General features: G+C 44.7%; 1 protein-coding gene across 1 annotated transcript in view; it reads left to right on the forward strand.

Moving 5' to 3' along the window:
• LOC137436395 (stimulated by retinoic acid gene 6 protein-like) overlaps window positions 1–14,582 on the forward strand; it is a 171,224-nt gene that overhangs the window by 140,729 nt on the left and 15,913 nt on the right. The window contains exons 14-16 of the mRNA XM_068130143.2: window positions 2,454–2,571; window positions 5,001–5,120; window positions 8,676–8,839. Coding sequence (XP_067986244.2) covers window positions 2,454–2,571; window positions 5,001–5,120; window positions 8,676–8,839 — 402 coding nt within the window. The remainder of the gene's footprint in view (window positions 1–2,453; window positions 2,572–5,000; window positions 5,121–8,675; window positions 8,840–14,582) is intronic.

Genomic DNA, 14,582 nt, shown 5'->3' on the forward strand with positions numbered 1-14,582 from the left:
GGGGAGTTTTGGAGGGAAGGGGCAAGGGGGAAGTTTAGAAGTGGAGGGGCAAGGGGGGAGTTTAGGAGTGTAGGGGCAAGGGGGGGGGATTTGGAGGGGAGGGGCAAGGGGGGAGTTTAGAAGGGGAAGGGCAAGGGGGGAGTTCAGGAGTGGAGGGGCAAGGGGGGGATTTGGAGGGGAGGGGCAAGGGGGGAGTTTAGGAGGGGAAGGGCAAGGGGGGAGTTCAGGAGTGGAGGGGCAAGGGGGGAGTTTAAGAGTGGAGGGGCAAGGGGGGAGTTTAGGAGTGTAGGGGCAAGGGGGGGGGATTTGGAGGGGAGGGGCAAGGGGGGAGTTTAGAAGGGGAAGGGCAAGGGGGGAGTTCAGGAGTGGAGGGGCAAGGGGGGGATTTGGAGGGGAGGGGCAAGGGGGGAGTTTAGGAGGGGAAGGGCAAGGGGGGAGTTCAGGAGTGGAGGGGCAAGGGGGGAGTTTAAGAGTGGAGGGGCAAGAGGGGAGTTTAGAAAGTGGATGATTAATGAAAGACGAACATTGATAACAAATTGGGTTTGTTGTGATTTTCAAGTTAGCAATCCGATTCAGAACGATGGAGGAGGGATGGAATGAATGTGAATTTAGACCATGTAGTTAGGGAGACGTATAAGATATTGAATTTCTTTTTTTTGAAGTGGAATGAGTTGGAGAGGAAATTGAGAAAAGCCTTTTAAATAGGAAGAAAAACAGCGTGTTGTAATATACCACTGAATAAAACACAGAAGGGGAAAGGTTAAACATATTTAAATAATATTTAAACAAAACTGTGAACAATCTTATATGCACAAAATACCAACGGGGGGAGAGCCGAGAGGGACCACCACGAGTCACGTGAACAGGGCAAACGGTGGATGGCAAGGAGATAATGGGGGCGGGGCGAACAGCACACCTGGACAGAAAATACAGGATGAGACAACAGTACACGTGGAGAAAGGAAAATAAATGTTTTTGGTTTTTTGGGGGTTTTTTTTTTGGGGGGGGGGGGGGGGATTTAGAACGTTAGACAGAGTATTATGTTCGGGGTAGAAGGGAAAAACTAAGAGCCAAGCCAAACACGCTTAAGTTAACAAAACACCGACGGGGGTACAACTACAAGGCCACACACGAGGAGCAGAACACGATTAATTAATTATGAGTTACAGGAAATTCAAACCAAAACTAACTATAATCAAACAATATCGCATGGACGATAAAATAACGAGTTGAAATTTGACAATCTATCTGGGGAAATGGGGGAGAAACACGTGGTCGAAGAACGAACGAACGAATAAGAATGAATAAACGAATGAGCACAGAGAAGGTAGTCTTTTTTTTCTTTTTTTTTGAGTTGAGATTTACATAAGGAATTAGGCTATGGGGTGAAAAGACTGGGAAAACAGAGAACGAAAGTTATTGGATCACAAACGACGGACCGCTGAGAGAAAAACAAAGCCTCAAGGTTGTACAGTGTACACTGTACAAGGCCTCAAGACACGACACGAATTAACACGATTTTCAATACAGGTATGAAAGATTTGCACCGAAAATCTTCGTCGGGACAATATACGTACATACACCATAAAATAAATACAGTTATAACGAAAATACAAATGGGAACAATTACTTAACTTCGATTTCGATGGAGAGCGTGTAGAGCTGCGAATAAACGAACCCTCGCCATGTTCAAGGGAATAAAAAGACCATTTGGTTCACACCAGCCATGTTCACACCACTCGACTGTCCAATCAGCGGACGGCTCGCATCGCCTTCGCCCAGCAGACGCCAATACGATGGCGTCGTAAGATGGCGTCGTATCGGCCGTTAATCGTATGCTTTTTGGCCCCAAAGTCGACTAATTCAGATTTTTCGAGTGTGGCTGTACGTGATAAACAAAGAGCGCGGTTCGTAGATCGTAAATGCATTAGTGCCGTGGGCATCGGGTCACTGTGTGCAGCGTAAAAGGGATAACAAAGTCGAGTCCTTACGGTATTATTATATAGATATTTGTTCTTCCTACTCTGGTTTCCTCTCATCCGATTGCTTTCGTGATTTCCTCAATTGAGTACCTGCGGCGCGATTTGGCAGAACCGCTCAGAATCGGGTTTAGTCCTTTTGTTAACGGCCCGAGTCGCAGCTCGCTTCGCTCGGCGCATCCATTAACGCTGCGGCTCGGGTGGAAATTATCTCCTCGCTTACGGTCGGTCCTAGTAAGCAGGTATTTGAGACTTCATTGACCAATGACCCTGGCTACTACCGACCGGAAGTGACGTCATAGTTTCTAGGACTGGGGGACAGTGTAAAAGACAAGGGGATTAACCCCCCCTTGGTAAGGGGAGCGCCGACCCCCGGATCCACAACAATATATATATATATATGTGTGTGTGTTAATTTAATTAAGTCCATACATGTGAGGCACATGCAGAGTAATTTTATGTCCCTTTCTGCAGGTTATATAATATTGCACGTCACCTACTTCCTCTTGGCCATGATCGTTGCATATGCAATTGTGCTGCCAATCATGGCGAGCAACAACGCCCTTGCCTTCCAAAGCATGGGTCTGCTAATGTGAGTATCAATTCGATTTGAAGAGTCCATAGTTGCGAAACGTAGCCTTTTGCCGACTCTATTAGCCAAGTGAAATCCACCTTTTGTGAATGTTATGGAGAAAAGCTTTGTTACCTGCGCTCACGAAAATCTTTGAAAGTCTTCTTTTCTGAAACCGCTTAACCGATCAATGTGAAACATTAACTATTTCATCAACTACCCATGGGGAATATGGTTTGATAAAGATGACGTCATTGGTCACGTGGTTTGGCGACCATATTGGATCAAAGGGGAAAAAACTTAAAAAGAGAAGAGTTGGCTTGCACCAAGTTCTTCTCAAGAATGTGCGGGAATTTGAATACAGTCTATTTATATCGTATTCTAATATATATCGTATTCCATGAATACCGTCTAGTTACCCTCACCAGAGGAGAGGGTATTGCATTTGAGTCCGTTTGTCTGTTTGTTACTTGCAAAATCGAAGATTTTTCAAGTATATTGGTCGGTTGTGTTTGTGGTTCTGTCTGTCTGTTTGTTTGTCTGTCTGTTTGTCTGTTTGTCTGTTTGTTTGTCACCGGCCTACAGGTCACAATTTTCAACCGATCTTCACGAAACTTCACCAAATGGTAGAGTTGGTCAAAAGCAAGAAGCCTGTTGTTTTTCTGGTCAATAGGTCAAAAGGTCAACATAGGCCAAGGGTCACCAACTTTGCTATATTTCTAAAATCCTCAATTTTCATCCGATTGACTTGAAATTTGAAGAGGACTTGCATGTCTGGTCACTAAATTCAACCACCAAGTATTTTTGAGGTCAACATTGGCCAAAAGGTCAATATAGGCCAAATTTCTAAAATCCTCAATTTTCATCCAATTGACTTTAAATTTGAAGAGGACTTGCATATCTGGTCACTGAATTCAACCACAAATTATATTTTAGGTGAACATAGGCCAAAAGGTCAACATAGGCCAAATTTCTAAAATCCTCATTTTTCATCCAATTGACTTGAAATTTGAAGAGGACTTGCATATCTGGTCACTGAATTCAACCACCAAGTATATTTGAGGTCAACATAGGCCAAAAGGTCAACATGGGCCACATTTCTAAAATCCTCAATTTTCATCCAATTGACTTGAAATTTGAAGAGGACTTGCATATCTGGTCACTGAATTCAACCATGTATTATATTTTAGATAAACATAGGCCAAAAGGTCAACATAGGCAAAATTTCTAAAATCACCAATTTTCATTTGATTGACTTGAACTTCTTCGAGCATTTATATATATGGTCACTGAATTCAACCACCATCTATTTTTGAGGTCAACATAGGCCAAAAGGTCAACATAGGCCAAATTTTTAATATCCTCAATTTTCATCCGATTGACTTGAAAATTGATCAGCATTTGCACATCGAGTCACTAAATAGGAAAACTAACTAGTTTTGAGGTCAAAAGGTCAAAGGTCAACTCAAGGTCAACCTTCCAAAATCATCATTTTTCATCTGAAAAATCGTCAATTTTCATCCTGTTGACCCGAGCTTTGATCAAGATTGTAAATTTTAATCTTCATGAAATGGACAATTTGCTGTATCAATGGAAAACTTTGGGGGGGGGGGGGGTGGGATTTTGCAAGTATCGTGCTACGCATGACGTCCTCTTGTTTGTTTGTTTGTTTGTCCGCACAGAATAAATATGATTTTCTCTGCAACCGTTTGTCCGATCGGCAGGAAATTTTCACCGTAGGTGCAACTCCACCTGTAGAATTTTTAAATGATAATTATGACATCATAGATCACGTGGTTCGGCCACCATCTTGGAAAAACCGAAAAATTTGCACCGCTATATCTCCGAAAGCGCTGAATAGTAAAAATTGAGACATGGCTCATTGTAAAGAACTCTCCATAGGGAATAAAATATGTTAATGATGATGTCATAGGTGCCTCCATTATGACGTCATAATTCGACAAGTACAAAACTTCATCCGATCGAGATGAAATTTCTTGAGCATAATCTAGGAATAAATTGGTGGAGATAAAAATAATGATGACGTCATCGGTCACGTGGTTCGGCCGCCATATTTGTTTTAACACAAAAGCCTTAAAACCACTGAAAATACATCCTGATGAGGGTTTGAATCTGATTACTCTTTTTCTTGTTTTTATTTGCATTGTACAATTGCAAGGCTGGAACTTAACATGCATTTTGTGAAAGTGAAATTTGATCTGATTCGTATATCTTAGCAGAGGCTAAAGTGACTAAAGTGTGCTCTTTGAACCATTAAGGAATATATCCTAGTTGGTGACACCTTCATTTTATAAAGATTTTGACGTTGTTTGTTTACAATAATTGAATTACGAAATTATTGATGGATTTTTGATTTGCAGAAGTCAAATTGGAAAGGCTAATGAAGGCTGTTGATGTCTCTAAATCCGCTGGTGCTATTTCTTCAACAGGCTTGGTGTCTTCTTCATGATATCCGTGATTGTGGCTCAGGTCCTAATTTGTGGGATTTTCTTTCTGCAAGACAAAATCAACCCCTCAGACACAGATAAACCACTTGCTTTGAACAACAGGTATGATGGATTATATTTCCTTCATGAACCCTTTATGCTGGCAGGATGGCCTAAAGGTACGCACAAACACCTCTAAGCTGTGTAACCTGGGTTTGAATCCTGACCCAAGTATAAACTCTCAACGCGCGGTGTTTCACGGGCAGGTGATTCATCAAAAGGTAGTCACATCAAAAGGTGTGCCGTTCCTCGGATGAACGTTAAACTTGGAGTCCCGTCTGCCCATGTTAGTTGATGGACGTTAAAGATCCCACGGTGGAGGGTCGGCGTGCTATCGCCAGCACCTTAAACAAATTACAAAATCTTGCCCTGTCTTCCTGAATCGGAGTAGCGACCCAACCAGGATTGTAGCCCAGTAACTGCTTCAGCAGCACCAACGTTCTGCATAGGGCATATTACATATGATGACGATGATGATGAAGAACATTTTTTACATGGTGTAATTTTCTGCCACATTTACACCACAAACAGTTAATGTGCTGGAAGAGTTTAAGTGCCACCTTATCCCTCCATAAATCTCACCTTCTGCAAGGAAGCCCCCACCTTCTACAAATAGGGAAGTGAACAACTATCGGGGATGCCTCTTCGCGGTGGTTGTACCCCCCAACGCAAGTCAGGGGCCAAATTTTCCCCATTCTCCCCTGCAGCCGGGATTCTTCAGGGCAGTGCGGTCATCGTCAGAGTGCCGATCGGTGCCCATGGATTGGACATTTCCCTCTTGTCGCTCTCTCTCACCTCCCTCCATCTCTCTCTCACTCGCTTTCTCTTTCTCTCTAACTCTGCTGTGGTCCTGACTTTGTGAAGGCGGCGGTACACCATCCTGGATGTGGGGATCTCTGGGTTGCTCCTGCGAGATTGATCACCTGTCTCTGTGCCACGGGTTTGTTCGAGAGAGCTCGGCAGGGCTATAAAACAACAACAACAACAACAACAACAACAACAACAACAACGAGGGAAGTTATCCTGTGGGATGCGATCCCTCTCATACCATTTCATCTGGTGGAATAGTTTCTTGGTCGTATAACCACGTCACATTCCCATCGTTCTGAAACACTAGCGAAAACAAAATAGGAGTTTTTTGTATGGGAAAGTGTAAAGACTTGTGGAAAAGCTGGAACACTGAACAGAACAAAAGAGAACGGGAGAAAAAGAGAGAGAGAGAGAGAGAGAGAGAAGAGAAGAGAAGAGAAGAGAAGAGAAAGAAGAGAGAAGAGAGAAGAGAGACATCGAGACATCGACATCTTGTCCATCCTCTGTATCCATCTTGTCTTGTCTTCCCCATGCATCCTCTGTATCCATCTTGTCCTCCCCATGCATTCTCTGTACTAGTATCCATCTTGTCTTCCCCATGCATCCTCTGTATCCATCTTGTCCTCCCCATGCATTCTCTGTATCCATCTTGTCTTGTCTTCCCCATGCATCCTCTGTATCCATCTTGTCCTCCCCATGCATTCTCTGTATCCATCTCGTCTTGTCTTCCCCATGCATCCTCTGTATCCATCTTGTCCTCCCCATGCATTCTCTGTACTAGTATCCATCTTGTCTTTCCCATGCATCCTCTGTATCCATCTTGTCCACCCCATGCATCCTCTGTATCCATCTTGTCTTGTCTTCCCCATGCATCCTCTGTATCCATCTTGTCTTCCCCATGCATCCTCTGTATCTATCTTGTCCTCCCCATGCATTCTCTGTACTAGTATCCATCTTGTCGTCCCCATGCATCCTCTATCCATCTTGTCCTCCCCATGCATTCTCTGTACCGGTATCCATCTTGTCAACCACATGAATGCGTGTTTTGCATCTTGTTTTTGTATGTTATGTCCTGATCAGTCCAGTGTACGAGCTCTACCACGAGCCTTGACTATACAGAAAAACCTACAGAGGCCATTTTTCCCCGCAGGGTGGGGGTTGGCCTTTTTCAGGCACCTTGGTCGCCTTTTTTTTAGCAATGTTTTATGGCCGGATGCCCTTCCTGCTACCAACCCTGTTAGTCGCCTCTTGCAACACACAAGGAATTACCAGTGAGCTGGTTTACAATTTGCCGACCTTGGAGGGATGACAGGCTGAGTCAATCCCCCTTAGCATTAATTCAGTGATCGACCAGGATTCAAACTCAGGACCCTAGGATCCCAAGCCCTCCACCCCAACCGCTAAGCCAACACCAGGCTCAGGGTGGTTGGAGTCATTCATAAGAAATGCTTCAATGTCTGAAGAGCCTTTAATCAAAGTTTCAATTATATATGGTCTGAGGGGCATGCACCACCTCTTGTTTTTGTCTGTTACGTCCTGATCAGTCCAGTATATGAGCTCTTCCACGAGCCTTGACTATATATACAAAAATAACAACAAAGAAACACTAAAGAATGTGTAAAAATGGTTAAAACTGTGATTTGTTTATTTTTCTACAAATTTAATCGGTTTTTGGTCACCATATTGAATTGGGTCAAGTGAGGTCAACAGAGACCACTGGAGACGTTTCACGACATACACTCAACAGTTGTACCGAATTCCAAACCAAGTGGTTCAATTAATAGTCCTTTCCTTTAATTTCATGACTTATTGGAAAACATATTTTTGGAAACCATCTTTTTGGTCAGTATGAGCTGCCACTCTAACTTGTCATGCATTGTTTTTGTCACCTACCGATGTCACGTGATAAGGAGAATATCATTATGTTATGCTGCTCAAGATGGTTCCCAAATGTGAAACTTCTGGTCCAAGCTCATGGACTACAACTCTGGGGTGGCAGTAATGTCTCCTCCTCCCATATCAATTTTTGGTTCACGAGTTATCAAACAGTGACCACTATATTCGTCATGGGTGTGTGTCTGTCTGTGTGTCTGTCTGTCTGTCTGTCCGCAGCATAACTACCCAATGATATCATCCGATCTTGATGAAACTTGGGTGGGAGCTTGATATCATGATCCAGTTGTGTCCTGCCTAGAGTAGGCGTATTGCGCCCATTGTGGGCGGAGCGACGCCCGAAAAAGATGTCTTTTTAGGGGGTAATCGAGTTCAAGCTACATCTTCTCCGAGGGAGTTGGTGGAATCTGACAGGAGTTTAGATATTTTGTTAGGCCAATGTCATGTGTCTAGCCCCACGGAGCTCGATTTTTCATTTTCGCCCCAAGGTCAAGGTCACAAAGTCACGAAATTTAGAAAAGGCGATTTTTGATGGTTTTATTACATTGTTCGCTTCCTGATAGGGCGAAATGTCGTACATGATCTTATATTATCACATACATCATGAAATACAAGTTTTCCAACAAATTTCAGAATCTTCGACCTTTGACGTTTGAAGGTCACAAAGGTCAAAGTTTCAAAGTTGTCGGAATCGAACCGAATTTTCAGTATTGTGTAGCTAACTAACCTCATAACTGATTATACATTATTTTCTATCTCATTTCAAGGTCAGTAACCTTCGTTTGGACATTTCCAGGCCTGGCCTGTCTGGGCCCGTTTCGGTTGTAATCCGTCCTTTGTCATTGAATACTGCTCGCCTGTGAACCATCGTCGTCTCCTGACTTGTTTCCTTTATTTTCATTCCTATCCCTCTAGACGAGCATACCAGAACTTCAGCTACTTCTTCTTCTTCTATAACGTTATACTGGGTCTATCCACATGCCTTTTCCGCTTTGTGGCCAGTTTCCTTATCGGAGTTTGGCTGATTGCTCGCATTGACCGCACAATTCTCCCACGTGGATACGAAGTTATTGACGTTGGTAAGTTATAACATTTTGTGCTTCTTCTTTGAATTCAAGTTGATCTTCATACCCTGTTTATATAAAATGCAGTAATCTATCGTGTCACTCTTGGGGTTATGATTGTGATGTGAAACTAAGTATCATGTCGTCAGCACCTTGGACCTAAAATCCACGTATCATCAAATCCCTATAAGGGAGTCAGAAAGGCCCTAAACAGGGTTCCAATCCGGACAACGGCTGTATCAATTCCTTCGCATTCCGTTTGGGGTAACGAACGGAGTATCTTGCTTTGAACGTGCGATAGACAACTTTTTGGCTAAAGAGCAATTACAAGACATATTCGTTTATGTGGACAACGTGACGATTTGCGGACATACCCTGGAGGGACACGACGCTAACTTCAGGAGATGAGGAAAGCTCAGACGCGGCGGCCGCCACCACTTCTTCTTCGGAGAATGCAAAATGTTACTTTTGCAGAAATAAAAGACATCCGCGTGCTTCTTGTCCCGCGAGAGATTGCACATGTCATAATTGTGGACAGAAAGGTCACTTCGCCAAGGTATGCCGGGGCTGCGAAAACAACACGGCGATCGACCCTCGCCAGGACGAACACATCGCGCTTGGCGCACTCCGGAGAACCGGGCATGTTGAGTGGTTTGCAATGTGCCATGCTGCCGGTGCTCGTGGAAGGAATTCCCGCCCAGGCACTGATGGACACCGGAAGTAGTTCAAGCTTCATCAGCCAAGCGGTGATACAACAATATCAATGGGCCATGGGACAAGATACACGCCGCGTCTATCTGGCTTCATCGGGCGTGTGGGTCCGCACCAAAGGCTTGTGTACCCTCAGCCTTGTGGTCAATGATGTGACTTGTACCGATGTCAAACTCGTGGTTATGACTGATTTTTGTGCTGATGTGCTGCTCGGACACGACTTTTTCCGCCGACATGGGCGCTTAGTAATGCATTTTGGGGAAGGTATACACTCTCTGTATGCGGCTTAGCCGAAATGGCTATCGAGCCTCTGGCTCTGTTCCCTAGCCTAACTGCCGATTGCAAACCTCAAACTGTAAGGTCGCAGCGGTATACTCGTACTGAGGCTCAGTATATCGCCGATGAGACTAGGCACTTGCTACGGGAGGGTATTATCGAGCCAAGTAGGTCTCCGTGGAGAGCTCAGGGGCTAGTCGTGCACACAAAGAATCACAGAAAATGATTGGTCGTCGATTACAGTCAAACAATTAACCGGTACACGCAATTAGATGCGTACCCCCTGCCAAAAATAGACGATTTAGTCAGAGAGGTGGCTAAGTATCACGTCTTCAGCACCTTGGACCTAAAATCCGCGTGTCATCAAATCCCTATAAGGGAGTCAGATAGGCCCTATACAGGATTCCAATCCGGACAACGGCTGCATCAATTCCGTCGCATTCCGTTTGGGGTAACGGGCAGAGTGTCTTGCTTTCAACGTGCGATAGACGACATTTTGTCTAAAGAGAAATTACAAGACATCTTTGTTTATGTGGACAACGTGACGATTTGCGGACATACCCTAGAGGGACACGACGCTAACTTGAAACGATTCCTGGATGTGGCGTGTCGGTACAGTCTGACCATCAATGAGGACAAGTGCCACTATGCTACTACAACAATTGACCCCTTTGGGTACACGGTGACTGGAGGCGAGATAAAACCTGACGCTGAGCGCCTTCGGCCCTTGCTCGAGATGGTGGCTCCATGTGATCGGGCGTCCCTGAGGGCTTTTTGCGCATTACTCTCGGTGGGACCAAGGTTACTCGGAGAAAATAAGGCCTTTGGTGGATTGCAAAGCCTTTCCTCTGATGCAAGTTGCCAAGGACGCCTTTCAACTTCTGAAGGAAGATATCACAGGGGCGTGCGTGACTTCCATTGGCGACACCATACCCTTCCTCGTTGAGACAGACGCCTCCAACTGCGCAATAGCAGCCACTCTCACACAGGGCGGTAAGCCAGTCGCTTTCTTTTCACGAACCTTGACCTCAAGCGAACGCAGACACTCTGCGATCGAGAAAGAGGCTTACGCGGTCGTCGAGTCAGTCAGACGGTGGCGCCATTTGCTTCCTGGCCAAAAATTGGACCTCATGACTGACCAGCAGTCAGTCGCTTTTATGTGTGGCCATAAGCACCCACAGGGAATTAAAAATGAGAAAATATCGTGATGGAGGGTGGAATTATCTGAGTATTACTATGACATAATCTATCGGCCTGGACGCAAAAATGTGGCCGCCGATGCCTTGTCTCGACCATCAGTTTTGCCGGCATGGCCTCCGAAGACCTGAAGGGCATTCATGAATCATTGTGCCATCCAGGTGTAACTCGACTCATTCATTTTGTGCACTATCGTAACTTACCCTTTTCAGTTGATGACGTCAGACAGCTGTGCCGGTCATGTCTGGTGTATGCGGAACTGAAACCAAGATTCTACATGCCGCTGCTTGGGACCTTCATTCGAGCCTGTCGGCCCTAGGAGAGCTTGAGTATTGATTTTAAAGGCCCTTTGCCATCATCGAGCTCACTACGTTACATGTTGACGGTAGTTGACGAGTACTCGCGTTTTCCTTTTGCGTTCCCATGCTCTGATATGACCTCTGCCACGGTCATTGGTGCCTACGTCAGCTGTTTCTATTATTCGGATATCCGGCGTTCGTTCATTCGGATCGTGGCGCTGCTTTTATGTCTCAGGAGGTAAAGGCTTTTCTCTTGGAGCTAGGGGTAGCCGTTAGCCAAACTACCCCCTACCATCCAGAAGGGAATGGCCAGGTGGAACGATTTAATGCCATGATCTGGAAAGCTGTGGAAATGAGATTGCGAATGAAGTCAATGAGACTGCACCAATAGACTCAGGTCTTGCACGAAGCGTTGCATGCCATTCGTACGTTGCTGTGAACGGCCACAAATTCAACGCCGCATGAGCATATGTTTTGCTTACAGCGCCGCGGAGCCAGCGGTCGGTCACTGCCGGGACGGTTAGTTAACAAGGGCCCCGCGTATTTGAAGCAGTCGGTATGGCAAAGCAAATACGAGCCGGCCGTTGATCTCGTTCAAGTTGTACAAGTGAACCCGGAGTACGCGACCGTATGAATGAATGATGGATGTCTCGTGACAGTGTCGGTCCAACATCTAGCGCCGTGTGGAGAAAGTGCAGAGGTGAAGGGCCATGCGATGGGGAGGCCACCACGGGTCCAACCGTCGAGAGCGAAGGGTTATCCGCGCCGCCTGTATCACTGGTGCCGGCGCATTCGGTTCCGGTTGGGGATTGGGCTACTGAGGGAGACGCAACGCGTGGGCCGATGGCGAATTCTGATGAAGGGTTTTCCGATTTGCCTCGCCCGACAATTCCTGAGACCGAGCGCGGCCCTTTTGGCTACCGGACTCGCAGCGGGAGAGAGTGTCGCCGGCCGCAGCGGCTGGGATTGTGAATGATTGCATGTAGGCACATTGTAGGATGTCATTATATATTCATATTTTATAAACTTAGTCGTGCGCTAGCTGAAACTTAAATTGAGGGTGAATGTGATATGAAACTAAGGAAATACATCTCCGAACAGTTCCCCTCCTCCCTGACCATTCATTAAAGATGCAGTTATATCACCCGTCCACGCGCGTCCTGCTCACTGTCTATATAAACACCTGCTGGGAGGAAGGGATTCATTTCTACATAGTCTGGCTTCAAGTTTGGTAAGAATGATAAAAAATATGCCGTGTACTCGCCATTGCATTATGATGGTTGACATTGTCTTATTATGGTTGAGAATGCTTGCTTCATAGTGTTTTATACCTTTTGTAGATTATACCTTTTGTCAAATTCAAGTGAATTAAACTTCAGGATTGGAGAAGGTGTGGATATCTTTGATTTTCACCACAATGATCAACAATTTTCACCTGTCTGTCTGTCTGTCCGTTCGAAGGTACCGTAAAAACTGCTGAACCGATCGCAACGATATTTTGGGTGGCTAATCCTCGGATCTCCAGGAGTCCAAGAGTAAAATAGGCTATTTAGTTTTCCCAATTTCAGCTTTGGTCTCCAGCATTCTCAGGTTTGGACTCCCGCATAACATTCGCGTTCGCATAACGTTCATTGTGACGATGTTCTCATTGTGACGATGTTCTCATTGTGACGATGTTGTTTTCCCGGGTGCCGCACAAACGGCTGCACCGAACACTGCACGGCTGCACAGATCGAACTCGGTGACCTCGGACAAAGACCTTTCATAAGGACACGGGTTGAATCCCTACTTGAGAGAATTCCAAACCCCTCCCCGCCATCACGGCCGTCTCTCCAACTTACAATCCCACGAGATATGTGGAAAAGACGACCCAAAACCAATATAAACATCATTAAACATCAGTCGTATATAAACATAATTAAAAGTAAATAATGACCTCGGCCAAAGTTGAAACGACATTTAATCTCTACATGAGAGAATTCCACATAGCTATTTGGGTGGTGAATACACTAACAGATCGCTGTCTCCATCGATCTTGCGATCTTGCCGAGGCCGTAACAGCTATCGGCTCAAAATCCTTTTAACTGTTGACTTGGTAGTTTTTACAATGAAAGAAACATTAACAATGTTGTTTAAAGTTTATTTTGTGATTAATTTGTGATTGGAGATATGTTGTTTGGAATTAAAAAAAAGAGATATCGAGTTCAAGTGAATGACGACATGCCGTGATGGTTTCTACTTTCTGAATGTGAACTTCGTGGATCGCCATATGCAGATTCGCCACGGACCCACGATCGATGTTTCTATACGTGATCGTACCCGTTTGTTTGTGAACGGGTACGTTTTTCATGGAAGTCCTTCACGAACCTGCTGTCCATGTCTGAGGTGTGACTGAAGGTGCTACAGGAATGTGGAATTTATTGGTTTCATGCTTTAGCATTTGCCGTATCTGCATTGCCTGTTTGCTTCTGGCCTCCCACCCGTGCATAGCACGGGTATCTCACTAGTGATCAATAATAAAGTTAGTTAACAAGACTGTGCAGTATTTGAGATGAGTCATAACTTGAGTTAGAGGAACATTATAACTTCAGCTAGCTGGGCCCATTCAGGGGAACAGTTCTCAAAAAGACAAAGATTTAGTCATTAGGGGATGGGTTAAATCCTCCACTTCTATGATGCCTACGACATATTATATTACCTCCTCCACCTAAGGTGGACGGAAGTTATGTTTTCACCCCTGTCTGCTTGCTACTTGCAAAATCGAAGATTTTTCAAGTACATTGGTCTGTTGCGTTTGTTGTTCTGTCTGTCTCTGTCACCGGCCTACAGGTCACAATTCTAAACCGATCGACTCAAAACTTCACCAAGTTGTATAGGTCGTCCCAATTGAGAAGCCTATTGATTTTGAGGACAAAGATCAAAGGTCATCTGCAGGTCAAATTTCTAAAATTGTCATTTTAAATCCGATTGACTTGAAAATTGAATAGCATTTGTATATTGTCACTAAATTGGGAAATGAACTATTTTTGAGGTCAAAAGGTCAAAGGTCAACTCAAGGTCAAATTTTAAAAATCCATTTTCATCTAAAAAGCTGTCAATTCTCAACTGATTGACTTGAAAATTGAACAGCATTTGCATATCGAGTCACTAAATTGGGAAACTTACTATTTGAGGTCAAAAGGTCAACTCAAGGTCAAACTTCCAAAATCATCACTTTTCATCTGAAAAACCATCAATTTTCATCCGATTGACTTGAGAATTTAGCAGCATTTGCA

The sequence above is a fragment of the Myxine glutinosa genome, chromosome 11 (genome assembly GCF_964187855.1).
Source record: "Myxine glutinosa chromosome 11, kmMyxGlut1.1, whole genome shotgun sequence".
Taxonomy (NCBI): domain Eukaryota; kingdom Metazoa; phylum Chordata; class Myxini; order Myxiniformes; family Myxinidae; genus Myxine; species Myxine glutinosa.